The sequence below is a fragment of the Neoarius graeffei genome, chromosome 27 (genome assembly GCF_027579695.1).
Source record: "Neoarius graeffei isolate fNeoGra1 chromosome 27, fNeoGra1.pri, whole genome shotgun sequence".
Classification (NCBI taxonomy): domain Eukaryota; kingdom Metazoa; phylum Chordata; class Actinopteri; order Siluriformes; family Ariidae; genus Neoarius; species Neoarius graeffei.
In genome coordinates this window covers 40,404,364-40,426,926 of record NC_083595.1, presented here as the reverse complement: position 1 = coordinate 40,426,926, position 22,563 = coordinate 40,404,364, and the positions used below count along the sequence as shown (strand labels likewise).

General features: G+C 40.1%; 1 protein-coding gene across 1 annotated transcript in view; it reads left to right on the top strand.

Moving 5' to 3' along the window:
• Positions 1–22,158, top strand: part of paqr5b (progestin and adipoQ receptor family member Vb) — a 29,947-nt gene extending 7,789 nt beyond the window's left edge. The window contains exons 3-8 of the mRNA XM_060911777.1: positions 10,080–10,285; positions 10,524–10,650; positions 13,931–13,972; positions 14,418–14,514; positions 16,535–16,679; positions 19,103–22,158. Coding sequence (XP_060767760.1) covers positions 10,080–10,285; positions 10,524–10,650; positions 13,931–13,972; positions 14,418–14,514; positions 16,535–16,679; positions 19,103–19,365 — 880 coding nt within the window. The 3' untranslated portion in view covers positions 19,366–22,158. The remainder of the gene's footprint in view (positions 1–10,079; positions 10,286–10,523; positions 10,651–13,930; positions 13,973–14,417; positions 14,515–16,534; positions 16,680–19,102) is intronic.
• The last annotated feature ends 405 nt before the right edge of the window (positions 22,159–22,563 follow it).

Here is a 22,563-nt window from a genome sequence, read left to right as displayed (position 1 = left end):
GTGTTAGCCAGGTGTCAGTGCCGCCATTTTGAAAACTGTTTTCCAAACAAAATATTGCACAAAAACAAGTTTAAATGACAATTACTGCTTACTTTTTTCAAACTTTCCTGATTGCTATCAAAGCAAACAAAACTTCCGGCTTGATTACATCAGCATTCGAAAGTGGGCGCGCGCGTCTTTTGACAATGTTGGCAGATGTTGGTCACTTTGATTTCCACTGTATGTTTTACTTCCATCCTACGATGTCTCACACAGGTCTCAACGAATTTCGTTTACGGCCATCGCTTTGACATATGGACTGATGTATTACAGAGCATATTTCAAACACTCATAACTTGCTATAGCAGTGACAAAATATTGATCAAAAATGCATTCCGATATTTAATAAAATGAGAAATAGAATTTTGATAATAAAAAAATTGCCTTCAGTTCTCCTTTAAAAGATGTTTAGGGACTAAAACCTCTGAAACATAGAGGGCAAAATATCCAAATACCTTGGTATCATTTCAATTTCAATAATTTTCTCATGCATTTGTTGACAAACTATCTTTACGCCTCAAAGATTAGGCCTTTCCTGGATACTCATTTTATACCAGATCACATGATTACAATCACCTGTTAACATCACCTTTTTCCAATCATATCATTATTTAATTGTTTTACTTCATTACTAGCCCTAAATTGCCCCGTCCCAACTTTTTTGGAATGTGTTACAGATCTGAAACACAGGAATGGATGTATATTAATAACTAAAATTACATTAATGGCATTTAACAACCGCTCTTATCCAGAGTGGCATACAATATACCCAGAGCTGCCTAAGGATCAGTTGAGGGTTAGGTGCCTTGTTCAAGGGCACTTCAGCCATCCCTGCTGGTTCAGAGAATCGAACCGGCAACCTTTTGGTCCCAAAGCTGCTTCTGTAACCTTTAGGCCATGGCTTTCTCTAAATGAAGTTGACCAGACAAAACATGAAATATCTTGGGTTCATTCTGTCTGCAGTGAAATACAAGTCAAAGTCAATTTAGAAATCACGGCTTTCTTTATTTGCGTTTCCATACCGTCCCAACTTTTTCTGATTTGGGGTTGTAGTAGGAAAAGGTCCAGTGTACATAATACCGAAGTTTGACGAATACCACGCTCCAACTTTAATGCTTATTTAACGTGTACATATCCAGTTGACGTCAGAAGTTTATATACACCTTAGCCAAATGCATTTAAACTGGGTTTTTCACAATTTGACATTTAATCCTAGAAAGACTTCCCTGTCTTAACTCACTTAGCATCACTACTTTTAAATTTAAGAATGTGAAATGTCAGAATAATAGTAAATAAAAATAAAAGTTTCAGCTTTTATTTCTTACATCACATTCCCAGTAGGTCAGATGTTTGCATCCAGTTTGTTAGTATTTGGTAGCATTGCCTTTAAATTGTTTAACTTGGGTGAAATGGTTTTTGGTTTACCTTCCACAAGCTTCTCACAATAAGCTGCTGGAATTTTGGCCCATTCCTCCAAACAGAACTGGTGTAACTGGGTCACGTTTGTTGGCCTCCTGTCTCGCATGCACATACTTTCAGTTCTGCCCACAAATTTTCTCTCAAATTGAGGTCAGGGTTTTGTGATGGCCACTCTAAGACTTTGACGTTGTTGTGCCTAAACCATTTTGCTATAACTTTGGAGGTATGCTTTGGGTCATTTGTTCATTTGGAAGGCCCATTTGCGATCAAGCTTTAACTTCCTGGCTGATGTCTTGAGATCCTTCAATATATCCACATAATTTTCCTTCCTCATGATGCCATCTATTTTGTGAAGTGCACCAGTCCCTCCTGCAATCCCACCTCCACAACATGATGCTGCACCTCCCCATGCTTCACAGTTGAGGTGATGTTCTTTGGTTTGCAGGCTTCATTCATTTTCCTCCAAACACAATGATGGTCATTATGGCCAAACGGTTCAATATTTGTTTCATTAGACCAGAGGACATGTCTCAAAAAAGTAAGATCTTTGTCCCCATGTGCACTTGCAAACTGTAGTCTGGTGTGTTAATGGTGGTTTTGGAACAGTGGCTTCCTCCTTGCTGAGCAGTCTTTCAGGGTATATTGATATCTGACTTGTTTTACTGTGGATACAGATATTTGTGTAGCTGTTTGCTCCAGCATCTTCACAAGGTCCTTTATTGTTGTTCTGGGATTGATTTGCACTTACTGCACCAAAGTATGTTTATCTCTAGGAGACAGAATGAGTCTCTAAAGAGGTATGACTGCTGCTTGCTCCCAGTGTGTTTACATTTGCATGCTATTGTTTGTACAGATGAATGTAGTACAAACAATGAATGAAAATAGCTCCCAAGGATGAACCAAACTTGTGGAGAGGTTTTGTTTGTTTGTTTGTTTGTTTGTTTGTTTGTTTGTTTGTTTGTTTTATCTTCCCTTCCTGAGGTCTTGGCTGATTTCTTTTGATTTTCCCATGATGTCAAGCAAAGAGACACAGAGTTTGAAAGTAGGGCTTAAAAAACATCTCAAGTACAACTCCAATTAGCCTATTAGAAACCAATTGGCCAATTGCCAAAAGGCTTGACACAATTTTATTTTGGAATTTTCCAAGCTGTTTAAAGGCGGCGTCAACTTAGTGTATGTGAACTTCTGACCCACTGCAATTGTGATATAGTCACAATGAAAGGTGAAATAATCTGTCTGTAAACAATTGGGAAAATTGTTGGAAAAATTGTCATGCACAAAGTAGACTTCCCAGGAATATAGTTGGCCAATATGAAATCTGTGGAATGGTTAAAATGTGAGTTTAACAACTTGAACCTAAGTGTATGTAAACTTCTGACTAGGATACTTATTTTCGCAACTATGTGCTTATTTTAAAGGTTCTGACTGCAAGTTGAATTCTGTGCAAAAGAAAAAGTGGGAGGTCTTTCTGATGTCAAGATTTTCACCATATCCTCCACTGCCTTTGGTGCAAGGACACATTTTACTCATGCCTCTGATTTTGTTCTTCCACAAGAAATCCATCCATTACCTGTAGCTGCTTATCCTGTACAGGGTCGCATGCAAGCTGGAGCCTATCCTAGCTGACTATGGGTGAAAGGCAGGGTACACCCTGGACAAGTCGCCAGGTCATCACAGGACTGACACACAGAGACAACCATTCACACTCGCGGTCAATTTAGAGCCACCAATTAACCTAACCTACATGTGTTTGGACTGTGAGGGGGAAACCAGAGCACCCGGAGGAAACCCACTCAGGGAACTCGACACAGAAAGGCCCTCGCCGGCCGCTGGGCTTGAACCCAGGACCTTCTTGCTGTGAGGGGACAGTGCTAACCACTACACCACCGTGCTGTTCTCCCATGAGAAATTTTTGAGTCTTGAAAGATTTTCTGGCTCAGCTTCTGTGCACAATCGGCACTGTTAAAGTTCAGGTTGTGCTCAACAGTGTGGTATACATGTGTCAACTCTGCAGCAATTACCTGAAGAGGAGTCATTGATTACCTTAAAAATATGTATGGACTGAGCTATTTAATACTACAAGATAGTTTGATATTTTTTTTTTTTCCCCCTGAGCTAGGAAAAAAAAAGTGTATCATGATTATGGATGATACAGAGTAGACTAAGGTTTAAATGTTTTAAATTGTACATTGTCATATTCAAATATTGTATCATATTTATTATAGCCCTGCTCCGGGGGGGGGGGGGGGGGGGGGGGGGAGTATACTGGTTAACCCTGTCCATCCATTCATATCTGTGCATCTTCATCCGTCCGAAACACCCTTTTTCTCAGCAGCCACAAATCATAGCCACTTGGTACCAAACTTCAGCTTGGGGTTCTATACTGTGTGTGCCATTTTCAGATCTGTCCCCCATTGACTTCCTGTTTACCGACTGAATGTACTTACTAGGCATATAGGGTGGATTTACAACATTTTCACAACACTTTTCTCAGCAACTACAAGTCACAACTGCTTGATATTTGGTACCGAGCTTCAGCTTGGGGTTCTATACTATGTATACCATTTTCAGGTCTGTCGCACATTGACTTCCTGTTTACCAACTGAATGTATTTACGAAACATACAGGGTGGATTTTGACGCTATTTCAAGAAGCAAAATGCTGTTTCAAAATGACAGTTTACCAGGATGCTATTTGAAATCCCTGGGGAGAGACACTGCTCTTTACTTACTTGTTTCAGGGTTAATTATTTGTTGAAGTCAACATTCATAATAAGTGTCCTGTTCCTTTGATTGCTTGCATTCTGATATAAGCGAGAGTGGGGGGATACGTAAGTGAGCAGTAGCTCATGGTTGATCTTGTTAATTATAAAATAACTATACTAACCTTATGAATGCATGGAATGGGGACATGATCAATTTGCTGATTTATTGCAAAGCCACCTATGTTGGATAATGTAGAAGACTGGATAACATAGGTAAAAATATAGGCTACAGTTGACAATACACTTTTGAAACAATATACCATGTTCGTTTCAGAGGAAGTGTGAGGTATATAAGGAATTGGGGGATTCCACTCTGTGTAGTCTGCACTTTATTTGCTCGGACATGGGTAGTACCAGTGGCACGGTGGTGTAGTGGTTAGCGCTGTCGCCTCACAGCAAGAAGGTCCGGGTTTGAGCCCCGTGGCCGGCGAGGGCCTTTCTGTGCGGAGTTTGCATGTTCTCCCCGTGTCCTAGTGGGTTTCCTCCGGGTGCTCCGGTTTCCCCCACAGTCCAAAGACATGCAGGTTAGGTTAACTGGTGACTCTAAATTGACCGTAGGTGTGAATGTGAGTGTGAATGGTTGTCTGTGTCTGTGTGTCAGCCCTGTGATGACCTGGCAACTTGTCCAGGGTGTACCCTGCCTTTCGCCCGTAGTCAGCTGGGATAGGCTCCAGCTTGCCTGCAACCCTGTAGAAGGATAAAGCGGCTAGAGATAATGAGATGAGATGAGATGGGTAGTACCTGCAGCGTGCTGCTTAAGGTCACCCCCCCCTCCATGCGCAACTGAAAAAGCCAGGGACAGAGCTGACCCACTGGTACTCTGTCTCCCAGTCAGCCCCATGTCTTAATACCCTCTTACGTTTCAAGGACGGACTTACAGACATAATTTTAAAACAGCAACTGAGGCACTACTGCTATGTTTAAGCGTACAAGGCAACCACTGACGCTGACCTCATGTGACGTGCAATTTCACACAGCACGCAGAGCTTGTTGGTCAGGAGCTCACCACTGAAATTAAACACCTTCACTTCATGTGTAGGTTTGATTTTACTTGATAGTATGTTATTTTCAGCACTCTGAAGACCGAGTATAGGCTATGAAACAATGTGTCCAAAAATACGGGACAAATTGCGTCCCGTATTGATTTAATATGGGACGCAGTATTTTATGTTCAAATACGGGACGATCCTGTGTTATATGGGACTGGTGGCAACCCTATTTCCTCTACATGCCATGTACATTCTCATTTAAATGTTTAAGCAAGACTTTACGTTAATTTGGCAGAATCCATAAAACATAGTATATTAAATTGTCAAAAAAAAAACCTCAATCATATCAAAACATTGTGCTTAAAGTAGTTGAGGATATTTATTGCTAATCTCCTAGCTTAGCTCTGTTATCACTTAATGTGCAGTGGCTCAGTACAGCTAAACACTAGATTTAACGAAACGTACCACGTTACTTTTGACTAACTGATTTAACACTTGGACTATGATAAGAGACTGACTACTAAATTGAAATAGCTACTAATGATGACATTAGCTAGCAAAACAGTGCAGCATTGTGCTTAAGTAGCTAGCTAGCTAATGTTGATAAATAAGAATATGACAATGTGTGTGTGTGTGTGTGTGTGCACGCACATGTGTTTATAGGAGTGCAAATATTTTACTTTAAGGTCAGTTCTGCAAATACACCCTCTCTGTTTTTTCTTCAAAATATCTGATTAACCTTCAGACATGTGGAACTTTTTACGCACGGAATCTTTCAATTCACCAGGAGCAGTTTTAAAATTACTCATTTACACGTTATTGTCAGGAGTGCTTGTGAAATGTGTGATCGCTCCAGGCCGATTGTGTTTGCCCTTGCAAATATTTCCCTTTCAAAATGCTACTGTCTGCTCTTATGTAACTTTAGACTTTGCAGACTTCACTTACAACAACATGCAAACACAATTGTGCTAACAAACACAAAGCTGATTAGATCTCTAATCATGAAACAGTCAACACAAGACATGCCCTCAATTGTTTAGCTTTTCTCTGGCTTTTTCCACAGCAGATCATTAACACTGTGTTTATGCTTACTACCAGGGTTCCTGTATGAGCACAAACACCTTTCTCATTCCATGAATGAGTTCAAGCATTGCCTTCGACATAATTTCTTCTTTTAATGTGTGACCAATCTAATTCTGAATATTTATATATAGTTATAGTGTTAGAATAAAAACTGCAGAATGAAATTATTTTGGAAGCTCCACTAACAAATACTGGACATACTGTACTAACAGATAACATCAACTAAACTAAATATACAAAAGTAAATGCAATATCAAGTATATCCAGGCCAAAAAAAACAAAAAACAAATCCACTCACCGGCCACTTTAATAGGAACTTGTTCTTGATTCTAAGATTCCTGTTCTTGGCTGCAGGAGTGGAACCCAATGTGATCATCTACTGTTGCATGCTGAGACGCTTTTCTGCTCACCACAGTTGTAAAGAGTGATTTACAGTATATGAGTTACTATATCTGGCGGCACGGTGGTGTAGTGGTTAGCGCTGTTGCCTCACAGCAAGAAGGTCTGGGTTCGAGCCCCGTGGCTGGCGAGGGCCTTTCTGTGTGGAGTTTGCATGTTCTCCCCGTGTCCGCGTGGGTTTCCTCCGGGTGCTCCGGTTTCCCCCACAGTCCAAAGACATGCAGGTTAGGTTAACTGGTGACTCTAAATTGACCGTAGGTGTGAATGTGAGTGTGAATGGTTGTCTGTGTCTATGGCCAAGTTTACATTAGACCGTATCTGTCTCGTTTTCTTCGCGATTGCACTGTCCGTTTACATTAAAATGCCTGGAAACGCCGGGAAACGGGAATCCGCCAGGGTCCACGTATTCAATCCAGATCGTGTCTGGTCCGGTGCTGTGTAAACATTGAGAATACGCGGATACGCTGTGCTGAGCTCTAGCTGGCGTCGTCATTGGACAACGTCACTGTGACATCCACCTTCCTGATTCGCTGGCGTTGGTCATGTGACGCGACTGCTGAAAAACGGCGCGGACTTCCGCCTTGTAACACCTTTCATTAAAGAGTATAAAAGTATGAAAATACTGCAAATACTGATGCAAATACTGCCCATTGTGTAGTTATGATTGTCTTTAGGCTTGCCATCCTTCCACTTGCAAGTGGTAAGTGATATGCACTGAGATCACACACACAGCAGCTCAGTCCCGAATCACAGCTTGTGCACTTCACTCGCGCACTCTGTGAGCTGCGCAGGGCCGGAGTGCGCACCCTCCAGAGGGCACTCGCTGTTCAGGGCGGAGTGATTTGGAGCGCAGGATGCCTGCGGAGCCGAGCGTATCCGTGTATTGGTGTTGCTGTGTGCACGCAAATCGTGTATTGGTGTTGCTGTGTGCACGCTAATCGTTTTAAAAACGTTAATCTGATGATCCGCTGATACGGTCTAATGTAAACCCCACCTATGTGTCAGCCCTGTGATGACCTGGCAACTTGTCCAAGGTGTACCCCGCCTTTCACCCGTAGTCAGCTGGGATAGGCTCCAGCTTGCCTGCGACCCTGTAGAACAGGATAAAGCGGCTAGAGATAATGAGATGAATGAGATGAGTTACTATATCCTTCCTGGCAGCTCGAACCAATCCGGCCATTTTCCTCTGACCTCTTTTATCAACAAGGCATTTGTTTCCACCCACAGAACTGTTGCTCACTCAGTGTTTGTTGCACCATTCTGTGTAAAGACTGTTGTGTGTGAAAACTCCAGGAGATCAGCCATTTCTGAAACCAGTCTCAAACCAGTCCATCTGGCTCAAACCAACACCATGCCACAGTGAAAGAAAGTCACACTTTGAGATCACAAGTTTTCCCATTCAGATGTTTAAGGTAAACATTAACTGAAGCTCTTGATTTGTATCTGCATGATTTGATGCATCATGCTGCCGTCAAGAGATCGGCCGATTAGATAACCGCATAAAACAAGTGGGTGGGTGTTCCTAATAAAGTAGCCAGTGAATGTATACTTTAAAATACATGTTCCAGCCTAATATATTAATTATTAGAGCTTGAGTTATTGCTTTTAATTGACATTCCAATCTTGTATTTTAGATTCATTGACAAAATTCAACAACTGCGCTTACATTTCTATTGCTAGTGAATTTTGAGTAAACAGGGTTTTTTTATTCTTTTCTCTGGACAGAGAAATGTTAATCGTATCTCTGGTATTTGGTCATATACTATAAATGTTATGGATAAGTATCGGGTTGAAAACTATTGGAGTCAGGGCTCCAGACTGTGACTAAAATGGTCACATTTGTGAGCAAAAGTATAAATTTGAGAATAATACACTTATTTAACTCACCAGTAGCGACAGCTTTGGATTATTATTATTACTATTATTATTATTTGTGGCGGCATGGTAGTGTAATGGTTAGTGCTGTCGCCTCACAACAAGAAGGTCCGGGTTCGAGCCCCGTGGCTGGCGAGGGCCTTTCTGTGTGAAGTTTGCATGTTCTCCCCGTGTCTGCATGGGTTTCTTCCGGGTGCTCCGGTTTCCCCCACAGTCCAAAGACATGCAGGTTAGGTTAACTGGTGACTCTAAATTGACCGTAGGTGTGAATGTGAGTGTGAATGGTTGTCTGTGTCTATGTGTCAGCCCTGTGATGACCTGGCGACTTGTCCAGGGTGTACCCCGCCTTTCGCCCGTAGTCAGCTGGGATAGGCTCCAGCTTGCCTGCGTCCCTGTAGAACAGGATAAAGCGGCTAGAGATAATGAGACGAGATGAGTTTGAATACGTTCTTGATCATTTTAAATGCTAGTTTAATATCATTAAAATGCTATTGGATATATAGTCCAATCATGTGAGTGTTTCCCCTGATTAAGAAAAGTCTGCATATTTGCTAGATTTTGACCAGAATGGCAAAATGTGAAGTGCTGCTCAGCCTCTGGGTTCAAACATTGATATTTTCTTAAAAACAGCAAAACTAGATTTTTCCCCCCATTCAGCCCTTGTCTCGATTAGATGCCAAGTTATCAGCTACTTTATCATCGATTAATCCAGTAATCTGGGCAGCACAGTAGTGTCGTGGTTAGCACTGTTGCCTCACAGCAAGAAGGTTCTGGGTTTGAACCCAGTGGTTGACAGGGGCCTTTCTGTGTGGAGTTTACATGTTCTTCCTGTTTCTGCACGGGTTTCCTCCGGGTGCTCCGGTTTCCCCCAAAGACATGCAGTTAGGTTAACTGGCTGCTCTAAATTGCCCATAGGTGTGAATATCTGAGCATGAATTGTGTATGGTGGCCGCCAGCGACACTTTTGTATGCCTTTGACTCGGCCATGTTGAGCTATTCAGCTGTAAGAAAGGATGATTCCAGCACTATTGAACTCACGGAAATGGTGCTATAGAAGTCCAGTTTCCATTATTATCAACCACTAGTTGATTTGGTTAGCGTGAATGAACAAGCAGAAGACGTGCATGAAGGTGTGTGTGTGCATACACAACCTTCCACTTAAAGAATTCATGCAGAAATGCAACCAGAGAAAGTTATTTCAAAATTTTCAGGAATTTTCCTGGCTCAGGTACGATAACAAAGTGCATCAAGTAATTTAAATTATGCTTTTGCTCATCTAAAATTTGGGTGGTTTGCCACCAAAGGTTCCATATGTTCCAAGTTATTTAACACATCTAGTTGTAAATATCAGGAAATGAAAGCTGAAATTCTGCTCCATCATCTTGTACTCATCATCTGATCTCGGATCCAAATGTCTTCAGTGATGAGCAAACACAATAGAACTGGTCTTGCTGTTCCAGTACTTTTTTCGAAAGGACTGCAACTGCACAAATTGTCTCCTTCTCTCTCAGGTATTTTCTGTACAAGCTGTTGGCGGTGGTCTTTATGCAGGATGTGTGGACCGACACGTACACATGGCCACTGCTGGTCTTCCTGTTGTCCTGCTGCATGTACCCACTGGCATCCAGCTGTGCTCACACATTCAGTGCCATGTCCACACGTTCCCGTCACATCCTCTACTTCTTTGACTATGGAGCGCTCAGTCTATACAGCTTGGGTATGGCAGGGGCATACCGACACACATACACACCTGAATATGTATAAAATACAGTGTTTTAGTGATGCAGTTATTTAGTGAGATTTAAATTTATCATTGCATTGAATAACCCAATCACTGCCATGATGACAGAAGATGCTGAAGCTTTGAATTTCTTCTGTAATGGGAATGTCAGCTGTGGTAAAAATGAAATGTAAATTGTATTTCTTTGACATGGAGTCTTTCGGGCTGTGTTTAGGTTCAGCTATTGCCTACTCTGCATACGTTTTACCAGATGCATGGCTGAACAGTGTGTTTCACAGATGTTACGTTCCTGTGGCAGTACTCAACACTGTGATATCTGTTACCATGGCCTGTTACTCCAGGTAATCACAAGGACATCCTGTATCATTGTCTCAGGTGACTATTTGTCCTAATCATGTTGTCCCTTACAAAAAAAGAAGTTCATTCGAGTGTGCTTCTAGTATACTTCTTTTAAACTAAAAATAAGAGAGTATGCTTTCAGTTTACTTATCAGAGATATACTTAATAAAGTTATGCATAAGTATACTTGGCTTATACTGAAAAGTATATAGAAAAGTCTAAGTATATTAAGCTTATCCTTAAACTTTTGATCAAGATATACTTAACAAAAGTGTAATAAAGTAATAAAATATTTGTGCCTTATGTTTAAGTGTACTTGCTCTGTAGTTGTGCTTCAGCATTGTCGACTCTTAGGTATGTCTGTGGTTCCATATAAGGGCTGTTTTTTTGTTTGTTTGTTTGTTTTCTTCCTTTCCTCTCCTGAGTGGGATAATTAATTTTTATTTATTTATTTATTTATTTATTTATTTTTCTTTAGAGCTTGGATGTCAATTTCAGTCGTCATTGCCATGTTTTTAAAACAATGTTGCTTTAAATTTTGATTTTTAAAGAAAATGAATATGTTCTTAATCCTGAGTATCTGTTGTTATTTTGTGAATTCTTACTTTTATAACTTCATTGTAACTTAAGATACAATACACTTAAGTTGTCTACTGGTAGTGTGCATGAGGTAAGGGTTAGGGCTAGAAAACTAATAGTATACCTAGAAGGGTAACTGCAATATACTTCAAAACTAAAAAGTGGACTCGATGTGTATAACCAGTAACTAATAGTATATTTCCAATATGCTATAAAGTATACTTTTATAAACTAAAAAGTGGACTAGAAGTGTGTAACAAGTAAACCAATAGTATATTTCCAGTATACTATAAAGTATACTTTAGTAAACTAAAAAGTGGACTAGACATATAAAATGAGTAAACTCGTAGTATATTTCCAGTACACTATGAAGTACGCTTTTGTAAACTAAAGAGTGGACTATAAGTATAGAACTAGTAAACTATTAGTATATAAGTTTACTTGTGGTACCAGTATACTTGCAGTACAAAATAAAAAATACTAGTTGTATACTCAAGTTTACTTCTCTTAGACTTCAAGTATACTTTTTATAAACTAAAAGTGGGCCAATTTAGTCCCAAGAAGTATTAGATTAGTTTACTTACAAGTATACTGTAAGTACATTGAGATCAGTATACTTGGTACACAAAAGTATACTTAAGGAAATATACTTTACTTAAGTATACTTAATAAAATGAACTCTGAAGTACAGTGGCATGCAAAAGTTTGGGCACCTTTACTGAAAATGTCTGTTACTGTGAATAGTTAGTGAGCAGAAGATGAACTGATCACCAAAAGGCATAAAGGTAAAGATGACACATTTCTTTTCAGCATTTTCTGCCAGATTTGTGTATTATTTTTGTTTTGTACAATTGGAGAGTGAAAAAAGGAAAGGAACACCATGTGAAAGTTTGGGCACCCCAATATATTTGAGTTCTCAGGTAACTTTTACCAAGGTTCCAGACCTTAATTAGCTTATTGAGCTGTGGCTTGTTCAAATTCTTCGTTAGGAAAGGTCAGATGATGCAGATTTCAAAGCTGTATAAATTCTCTGACTCCTCAAACTTGTCCCTAAAATCAACAGCCATGGGCTCCTCTAAGCAACTCCGTCGCATTCTGAATAATAAAATAATTGATGCTCACAAAGCAGGAGAAGGCTACAAGAACGTAGCAAAGTGTTTTCAGGTAGCTGTTTCCTCAGATTGTAATGTTATTAAGAAATAGCAGTTAACAGAAACAGTGGAGATCAAGGTGAGGTTTGAAAGATGAAGAAAACTTTCTGAAAGAACTGCTCGTTGGATTGCTAGAAAGGCAAATAAAACCCCCTGTTTGACTGCAAAAGACCTTCAGAAAGACTTAGCAGACCCTGGAGTGGTGGTGCACTGTTCTACTATGCAGCGACACCTGAACAAATATGACGTTCATGGGAGAGTCATCAAAAGAAAACCGTTCCTGCATGCTAGCCACAAAACTCAGCGTCTGAAGTTTGCAAATGAACACCTAAATAAGCCTGATGCATTTTGGAAACAAGTCCTGTGGACTGATTAAATCAAAATAGAACTTTTTGGCCACAATGTGCAAAGGTATGTTTGGAGGAAAAAGGGTGCCAAATTCCAGGAAAAGAACACCTCTCCAACTCTGAAGCATGGGTGTGGATCGATCATGCTTTGGGGTTGTGTTGCAGCCAGTGGCACAGGGCACATTTCATTGGTCGAGGGAAGCATGGATTCGAATAAATACCAGCAAATTCTGGAAGTAAGCATCACACCATCTGTAAAAAAGTTGAAGTTAAAAAGAGGATGGGTCCTACAATAAGACGATGATCCAAAACACACCTCAAAATCTACAATGGAAAACCTCAAGAGGCACAAGCTGAAGGTTTTGCCCTGGCCCTCACAGTCCCCTGACCTAAACATCATTGAAAATCTGTGGATAGATCTCAAAAGAGCAGTGCATGCAAAACAGCCCAAGAAACTTGTAGAACTGGAAGCCTTTTGCAAGCACAAATGTGTGAAAATCCCCCAGGTACTGTAAGAACTGAAAGATCATTAGCTGGCTACAAAAAGTGTTTACAAGCTGTGATACTTGCCAAAGGGGGTGTTACTTGGTACTAACCATGCAGGATGCCCAAACTTTTGCTTCGGGCCCTTTTCCTTTTTTTGTCATTTTGAAAATGTAAAAGATGAAAATAAAAAATTGTTTTTGCTTAAAATATAAAGGGAATGAGTCATCTTTAACTTTATGCCTTTTGGAGATCATTTCATCTTCAACTTGCTTAACTGTTCACAGTAACGGCAATTTTGACCAGGGGTGCCCAAACTTTTGCATACCACTGTATACTTCTTTTTGATCAGGGGTATCACGCTAATTTGTTGCACACTTTTAGAAAGGAATAAATAGAACAATCTTGTTCAATAATCGAGTACATTTTAAAGCAATGCTCAATTTTACCTCTTGAAAAGTTCATTACAAGTGACCTGAACATTGCAAGCGTGGGTCTGTTTAGTGTGTGTGGTCACATTTGGAGATCTGAGCTACAAAAGGAAAGAGTGAGAAAGTTTTGTTGTTTCCGTTAGCCAGAACTTCCAGCCGGCAACACAATATATTTATAATAAAGTGTTTAAATTGAGGTTTCTGATGTGCGTCATAGATTTGACTGTGCAATCTGTAAGTGCCACTAACCTCATTCAGCTAAATGCTTCTCTTACTCTTTCTTCTGCTAAGGCTTGGCTTCACTCCATACACTAATCCTGACGCTGTGAACAGGTAAATGATTTAATTGGTTTACACTTCTATCATCAACATGGTGGTTTGGTGTGTTTTCAATTTGAATAATGGTTTCCTATATTACCCACAATGTTGTTCAGCTACGTGCTGATAGCAGTGCCAGTAGGATTTCCCCTGCACTTCATCTTGTCGGATTTAGTCCTCGCTTCATCCTCAAACAGATCACCTTCCAAAGCTTTAACTGTCATGGATAATACTGCCATTAAAGCTGCGCTGCAGTCTGGAATATAAAATTTTTATTGTCTTTCAAGGTTCACTTTTGGTTTAATTAAGGCTTTTTTTTTTGTCTCATACCATTTTGTAATACTTGGCTTAAGTCATGCATGTACAGTAGACTGCTTAATCAACAATGCAGATGAAAGGTTGTCGTTACAGTTTCGCAACACGCCCCCACGCCTTTATAATCTGATTTTTGTCTTCCCAGGTTTGCTGAAATCAAAAGACCTGGCTTGGCCAAAGTGCTGCGCATTTTAGCTTTCTCCTACCCCTACCTGTTTGACAACATTCCTCTCTTCTATAGGGTGAGTCTCCAACCATACGGTGTGTACACCCACACCCAAAAAAACAATAATGATCTAGAATATTCTTTGTTTTTAGAAGTATTTGCTTGTCTGATATGCATCTGGAAAAATACAAAAGAGGAGTCCAAGAGGGCAGAGAGGAAAAAAAATGATCTGTTGCACATATCTGGCAAGAGATAATTCAGATAATTGCAATGTTAGACTGTTGTGAAAGAGTAAAAGGTTTCTGTATTATTGGCACGGGTTCAACTGAAAGATCTGCAGAAGAGCATCTTCACCATATGCATGACAGCCTGGAAGTTCATCTTCTCGTCAACTGTTATTTATTCCTTTGGCACTGTGATGATGTCCCAACCCTCGCCAGCAAATCTGGATGTAATTAAGACATCAGAAAGAAATCAGGCTTTCAGTGTGGGTGTTAAACTTTACCCTATAAGCAACTGTTAGCAAAATAAGTTTTCACTGGTATTATGTATCCAGCCTAGTTAACACACAAAACAAAACTTACAAGGCAGCAAAAAGTGCTATAGCAATGATTTCAGTGAGAGAAAAAAATTATAAAAAAAACCCCACTAACCTGCTTTCTCCATGGGTTTTGAATGGAACAAAAAAAGTACCAGAATGTTCCAGTTTACTGCCAAATAAAAACAATTTCAATACTGAGGGTATAAATCCTGAGGTCACAATAACCTGTGGCCAGGGGCCAAGGGAGCAAATTTGTTTGAGCTTTATACGGTATGTGGGAGGAATGGTGTAATCTTTCAGCCATGTGCTGAACATCAAACACAGCAACACAAGCTCTAATGAGTGAATGTGACATTTTCCTGCTTGTGTGTTCTGCTTCCTTGTGATGAAGCATGAGCTGTGAAAAGATGTCTTTGAGGAAGCATGTTAGCCTTCGTTCTCGCCAGTTGATATGCCCTACGATATCTGTCTAGTGGGTGGGAATTGGCAGGTGACCAAATAGGCTACTTCCACTCATGGCTATGACGTATTCTCATCTCATCTCATTATCTCTAGCTGCTTTATCCTGTTCTACAGGGTCGCAGGCAAGCTGGAGCCTATCCCAGCTGACTACGGGTGAAAGGTGGGGTACACCCTGGACAAGTCGCCAGGTCATCACAGGGCTGACACGTAGACACAGACAACCATTCACACTCACATTCACACCTACGGTCAATTTAGAGTCACCAGTTAACCTAACCTGCATGTCTTTGGACTGTGGGGGAAACCGGAGCACCTGGAGGAAACCCACGCGGACACGGGGAGAACATGCAAACTCCACGCAGAAAGGCCCTCACCAGCGACGGGGCTCGAACCCGGACCTTCTTGCTGTGAGGCGACAGCGCTAACCACTACACCACCGTGCCGCCGCTATGACGTATGTCTTTTTTGAAATAGTATGGTTCTTTCATCTCCAGTAGCATTGTTTATACTTGTCAGAACAGTGAGACAGAAACATCTAATGTTGTTTCATTCTCGCAATAAAGTCATAGTGTAGGCGAACATTAGATTGACTGTGTGTTTCGATTATGTATTTTCTTGCCTTCATAATTATATATATGACAAAGCATACAGTCTAAAGCCTTTCTCCAGATTACTAAATGGAGCTTTGTAAGTATTCTCACAAGTCGTTGATGTTGTAAGACATCAGGTAGAAAATGGCGCTATTGCAGTAGATGAGCTGGAAGCAGAGGTTATATCAGGGTTATAACACTGAAGTGTGTGTTCAAGTAGCCCATTGGGGAGAAATGGGGGAAGAAACAAAAACTGCGCATATCCTGCAATAATAAAATGTGCAAAAATATCCAAAACAAGAAGTCTAATAAATGGAAAATTATTTGAAAGAATGGACTTACAAACTTAAAAAAAAGAACCCCATACATTTCTTTGTCTTCTTTGTTTTGGTCCTTTTGTACTCAGCTCTAATACGTGGGTCACTAAACCATATCTGAATCTGACCTTTAGTTTGGAAGTCGAGCAGTATGAGAGTGTGATGCAAAACTGTGTTTTTTTCCAGATCTTCCTGTGTGTGGGAGAAGGCTGTACTGCAGATGAAGTCAACACACTCCACGTTTATCACACACTCCTGGCTTTCCTCACAGGCTTTCTGTTTGCCACACATCTGCCTGAGAGGCTGGCACCTGGACGTTTTGACCTGATAGGTAAGTTGTGATTCATCACCCCCAGCCCTGCTGCTAGCATGACTGTCGAGCAACAGGGTGTGTGTTATGTCTGTTGTTGTGCACTCTATGTATGTATGTATGTATGTATGTATGTATGTATGTGTGTGTGTGTGTGTGCATATATATAGTGTATATATGTATATATGTGTGTGTGTGTGTGTGTATATATATATATATATATATATATATATATATATATATATATACACACACACACACACATATATATATACACATATATATATATATATATATATATATATATATATATATGTGTGTGTGTATGTATGTATATATATATATATATATATATATATATATATATATATAATATCTCACACAGAGAGCACGGTGCAAAAGTCTTAGGCACATTTAGGAAATGCTGTAGACCAAAAATGCCTTAAAATTATGAAATGTTTCAACATTATAAATACATAATTATAATAATAATACAAACAGCAGTAAGCCATAATTAATTAAACAAAGTCAATATTTGGTGTGAGATGACCCTTTGCTTAAAAAAAAAATAGTCGTCTGAGGTACAGTGAGTGCAGTTTGATAAGGAAATGAGCTGTAGGTTTTACTGAGTGTCTTACAGAGCCAGCCACAGTTCTTCTGGACACTTTGACTGTCACACTTGCTTCTTAATTTTGCACCAAAACCCTGTAGCCTTCATTATGGTTTCTTTATTAATCTGAAAAATGCTCTCTTATGTTGCTCAGATGCAAACTTTTTTTTTTTCCCTGTAACATTTAATTTTGTGCTGGAAAACGAACATTTGGACTCCAAAATCTTTTTGTATTGACTCAATAATGTAGAAGTCATAAAGTGTGTGTGTGTGTTACTGACCCTTTTGTCCATGAAATGTTAGATTTTATCATATGACCCGTATGGGTCTGCGTGCACATTCTTAACACCATTGGGAAAAGTCGCGTGACTGGGTAGATAAAGGTTTTTTGAATCCAGTCCGGAAAAAGCTGTATGCAGCCCTGGACCCATTTCCCTCACTTCCACCATTTTTAGTTTGCTCTGAATTGTTACTTTGAGAAATGAGGAACACAGCTGAGCACAGTGAAAGTGAATTTTATTATTCAGATGATTTCTCAGACACAGACTTAATCGAACAAGCTGAAATTGTCATAGAAAATGGAAAAAAGGTACTTTCGAGCAACGAAATTCACTTGTTTTGTTATAAGGACAACAAGAACCATAATCATCATCATCATCAAAAAAAACCCCTAAGTACGACATGAAGGTTTTCAAAAGGTTTCTTGTTGAAGTTAAGGAGGCGAGCGATATAACGGTCATCCCCTCTGAGGAGCTAGACAGCTTGCTATGTAGTTTCTATATACAAGTGAAGAAAAAAAGGAAATTTAGACTATGAACCTGACATTTTGTCTTCCTTTTCATGAAGTATTCAATGCTACCTTGATAACAACAGTAAGTGTGCTACAGCAATAACAGAGATGCCAACATTCATGGTTTACCTGTAGCATTTACTAATTTTTGACCCCTTGCTACAGTGATGGGGGAAACATCTAAAACAGATTGTGCTGTTCTGCTGTCTCTGATAAAAGAGCAGTCAAACCAAATGTGAATAAAATTGACCTGCCGGAAAAGACAATTGACTCAAGGGCAACAGACAGATGATGTGAAAAACAAGCGTTTATTTTTCTCAGTGAATTTGTGAACCTCAGACTTCTGATTCGATAGAAAATGAGGGTGGACGTGTGTCTTTGGTTGGTAAAAACATGGAGAAGCTGTTTTAAGTACAAGTCACAGTCAGACCAGATGTTAGCCTCACAAACACTTTGGTTAAAAAATAAATAAATAAAAAATTCTTCCACGACATACGGTATGTTAGAAGAGATGTAAATAAGATATCAGTGTGCAGTGTGTTTACAGCTGTCTTCCATGTTACTCATTCTAAGAAGAGCAAAAGAAGGTCTAGGCGTGGCTGTTTCCTTACAACGACTTTAACTTTGAATTAATGCCTTTTCAAAGGTGACTTGAGTCAGGATAATCTGTTTCAGGTCATTAAGTACAAATGAACCCAACAAACCTGGTCATATGACTGGAGTTGCAATGCCTTGTTAAATAAGATGTATTAATCGTCATACTTCAAGAAAAGTTTTATACACCGAATATAACTATAGTTTTTTTTTAAAAAAAGTGCATATATTTACAATTTGCAATATTATTACCTACACGTCTTTCTACATTATTCTTTATTTAATTTAATGTTTACTTGTTTGCATTGATCTTAGAGCAACATCATGTCAGAGTCCTTCTACGTGTGACCTTACTTGGTCATTAAAGCTCCTGATTCCTGCTGTTATTCTGTGCCTCAACATCATGAGTCATTCATGGCACCAACTATCTGTTCCCAATTTCCCCTACAGGCCACAGCCACCAGCTGTTCCATGTGTGTGGGATCATTGGCACACACTTCCAAATGCAGGCCATACAGATGGACATGGCTTTGAGACGGCCATGGCTGCATGTTCATGCTCCTGCCATTACCTTCACAGGGACTCTGGGAGCCACCATGCTTTCCATTCTCATTATCCTGGGCATCATCTACTTCTTCAGTTATTCTCTCTTTCACAGCCCTGTTCGGGGAAAAGCAACTGGAAAAGGGTCCAGTGCAGCAAAGGAGAACTGAAGGCACTAACTGGAGCTTTGTGAGTTCTCACTGGAAGTTTGGAACTGATTGAATGGAGGGCTATAACAAGAAGAGCGCTTTGGCTTAAAGCATCAGAAAATGCACAAGGGGTTTGAGTCATGTCTGAAAACTGAAGGAATAATCTAGCATTTTTCAACCTAAACTTAATCTACTGTGCAGGCTTGAACAAGAATGTGGACGTTTTTCTCGTCTGAGAAAAGAATGGAAAACTTGAGTACTCAACTTATAACGGAAATCTAGAGCAAATCAATGTTTATAATAGAATGCATATTTTTGTAGACTGCTCTCATGAATTTGACAAAGATCCATCCATCCATTATCTGTAATCGCTTATCCTATACAGGGTCGCAGGCAAGCTGGAGCCTATCCCAGCTGACTATGGGTGAGAGGCAGGGTACACCCTGGACAAGTCGCCAGATCATCGCAGGGCTGACACATAGAGACAAACAACCATTCACACTCACATTCACACCTACGGTCAATTTAGAGCCACCAATTAGCCTAACCTAATGTGGGGGAAACCGGAGCACCCGGAGGAAACCCACACAGACACGGGGAGAACATGCAAATCCCACACAGAAAGGCCCCTGTTGGCCGCTGGACTCGAACCCAGAACCTTCTTGCTGTGAGGCGACAGTGATAACCACAACACCACCGTGCCGCCCTTTGACAAAGATATCTGTAAATTAACCTCTAAATCTTTATAACTCAACTTTTAAATATGAGACTTCTCTTTTTTAATTTAAAAAAAAGCTGTGTTGCTGTGGTGAACATAGAAATGCTTCCGTTTCCACCTGATATGGCTGCCACAAAACTCAGTGGCGAACTGTTACTATTAGAGCTGGCACTTCAGACACCAAAAAAACAACAAGGCAAAGGATTTTGCAAAGGATTAGTGGCAGGCTGCCAGGCAGCTCCATTGTGTGTAGATGTCGATGTTGATTTTAAAAGTAACTAAGTAAATTACACAGGGAAATGAATACTTAAATCTGAGTGAAAAATACTGTGGCGAGCGTGCAGTGTGCAAGAAGAGTCTGGAGACAGAAATATTAGTTTCTCAGTCGTTAGCCTGTGCTACTTGCTCTTGATAGCACTGGCTTGACCACTTTATTAGCATTCACTAACACTGCTGATGAATGCTACACCGGGTGGAAGGTGACTTCACTGCTGCGCTGATGGTGCCGATTTGCAGTTAAGCTAGCGTTGGCATTCGAGAAGGCCGAGGGTGATTAAATTTTTGGTTCTTCTCACTATGAATCAAAATCTGATTGGTTAATTCATCTGTCCCATGGCCTTCTGTCCAGCAATGAAGTCCTAACCAATGAGTGAGCCAGCTCTAAACTCTTCTCAGCCTAAAGACAACAAACAAAAAAAATCTCATTGAATAACTCGATTTTAATGTTTTCAGGACAGTAACTCTTTCATTTCTGAAACAAATTTGATAGAAAATGAGGCCGAATTGGAATTAGAAGAGAGTAATTATAATGAAATTATGAAAGAATGAAATAAATTAAATGTAACACTTGAAATGTTGATATGTTTGGACCTTCTCTGAAGACCTAGAAGGCCCTGATGATTCCCCTCTGACAAAATCATTGGGAATGTATAACAGGACAACCTTCTTACTTTATTCATCCTAAGATCTTGTGTGTAACAGGTGTTGCTTTTCAATGCAGTTTACATTATACAGGCTCATATTGCAAACATTCAACTGCTCTTAGACTTTCGTTATAAGTGAGTTGTTATTATTAAGCAGTACAGGTAAGTGTGTCGGAAATTGTGTGTTTTGGAATTGCACATCGAATACAAAAGTAGTAGCTGGAGCTTAGGTTAAAAACACTGGAGTATTCCTTTACTGAGGCTGCATTGGAGGTAATTTATTAGAAATATGCAAAGTATATTGTGTGTGTGTGTGTGTGTGTGTGTGTGTGTTATAAGTGTTTTCAGAGGTACATGATTGTCAATGCTGTTCATCTCGGGCCTTGGTGCCTCACACACTATTTGTGATGTACACACAGCATTCATGAAGTATAAGCAATCTCAGGAAGCAGAAAAGAGTGAGGTTTGTGTGTGTATATGTGGATGCATATATGGACGTGTGTGTGTGTGTTTTCCAGTTTTTGAGCATTCATATACGGTATATGATGCATTCTAGTCCCATTTCAATTCAATCCTGGCTTCACAATTCAATTCCAATCAATTCTCAGAATATTTCTGAATGAATACGTGTTCCAGCATGATGGTGCCAGTGTGCACAAAGTGAGCACCATGAAGATGTGGTTTGATGAGGCTGGTGTGGAAAAACTTGAGTGGCTTTCACAGAACCCTGACCTCAACTCCACTGAACACCTTTAAGATGACATTAAATGCCAACTGCACCCCAGGCCTCCTCACCCTCGCTTAACCCCATTAATGCTTTTGTGGCTGAATGAGCACAAATCCCAAAGTCTAGTGGAAAGCCTTCCTTGAGGAGTGGAGGGTATTGTACCAGCGGTAGGGGGATTAAATCTTGAATGGGATGTTCAACAAGCACATAGGGGTGTGATGGTCAGGTGCCCACAAACTTTTGGCCAGGTGCAGCATAATGCACATGGATCCTGCCGTAAAATAAAACAAATTAGTGGTGAGAGAGATAGCATGCAGTGGATATAGCATGAGTATCATTGATGTGGTGCCAAAAGCTAATGAGTTTTTAGTGATAATTTTGTCAATTATTTGTAATGTAAATGCCTTTATAATAAAAATGTCACAGTTTTATAATGATTGAAAAAATTGCCAAGTTATTTTTTTTATTTCCTGGTCAGGGTTGCAGTGGCTTTGGTGTCCCGGTAAAACTGGGATTGGGAACACACCCTGGATGGGACGCTAGTATATCACAGGGCACCACACACACACATCTGGGGACAGTTTACAGTTGCCAGTGTTTTTGCACATTTTGGGAGGTGGGAAACCCACACACACACAATGAATTTGCCACTCCATAGTTTAGGGTCACACCAGGAACCTTGGTGCTGTGAAATGGCAATGCGATCTACTCCACCACTGCGCCACTCCATTACCAAGGAACGATGCAATGTCTACATTTTGCTGACATCTAGAGGCTGATTGCAGTCCATACTATATTTTAAACCATTTCACATTGTTTTAATATAGATTTTTATTGTCACTGTGAAGTCC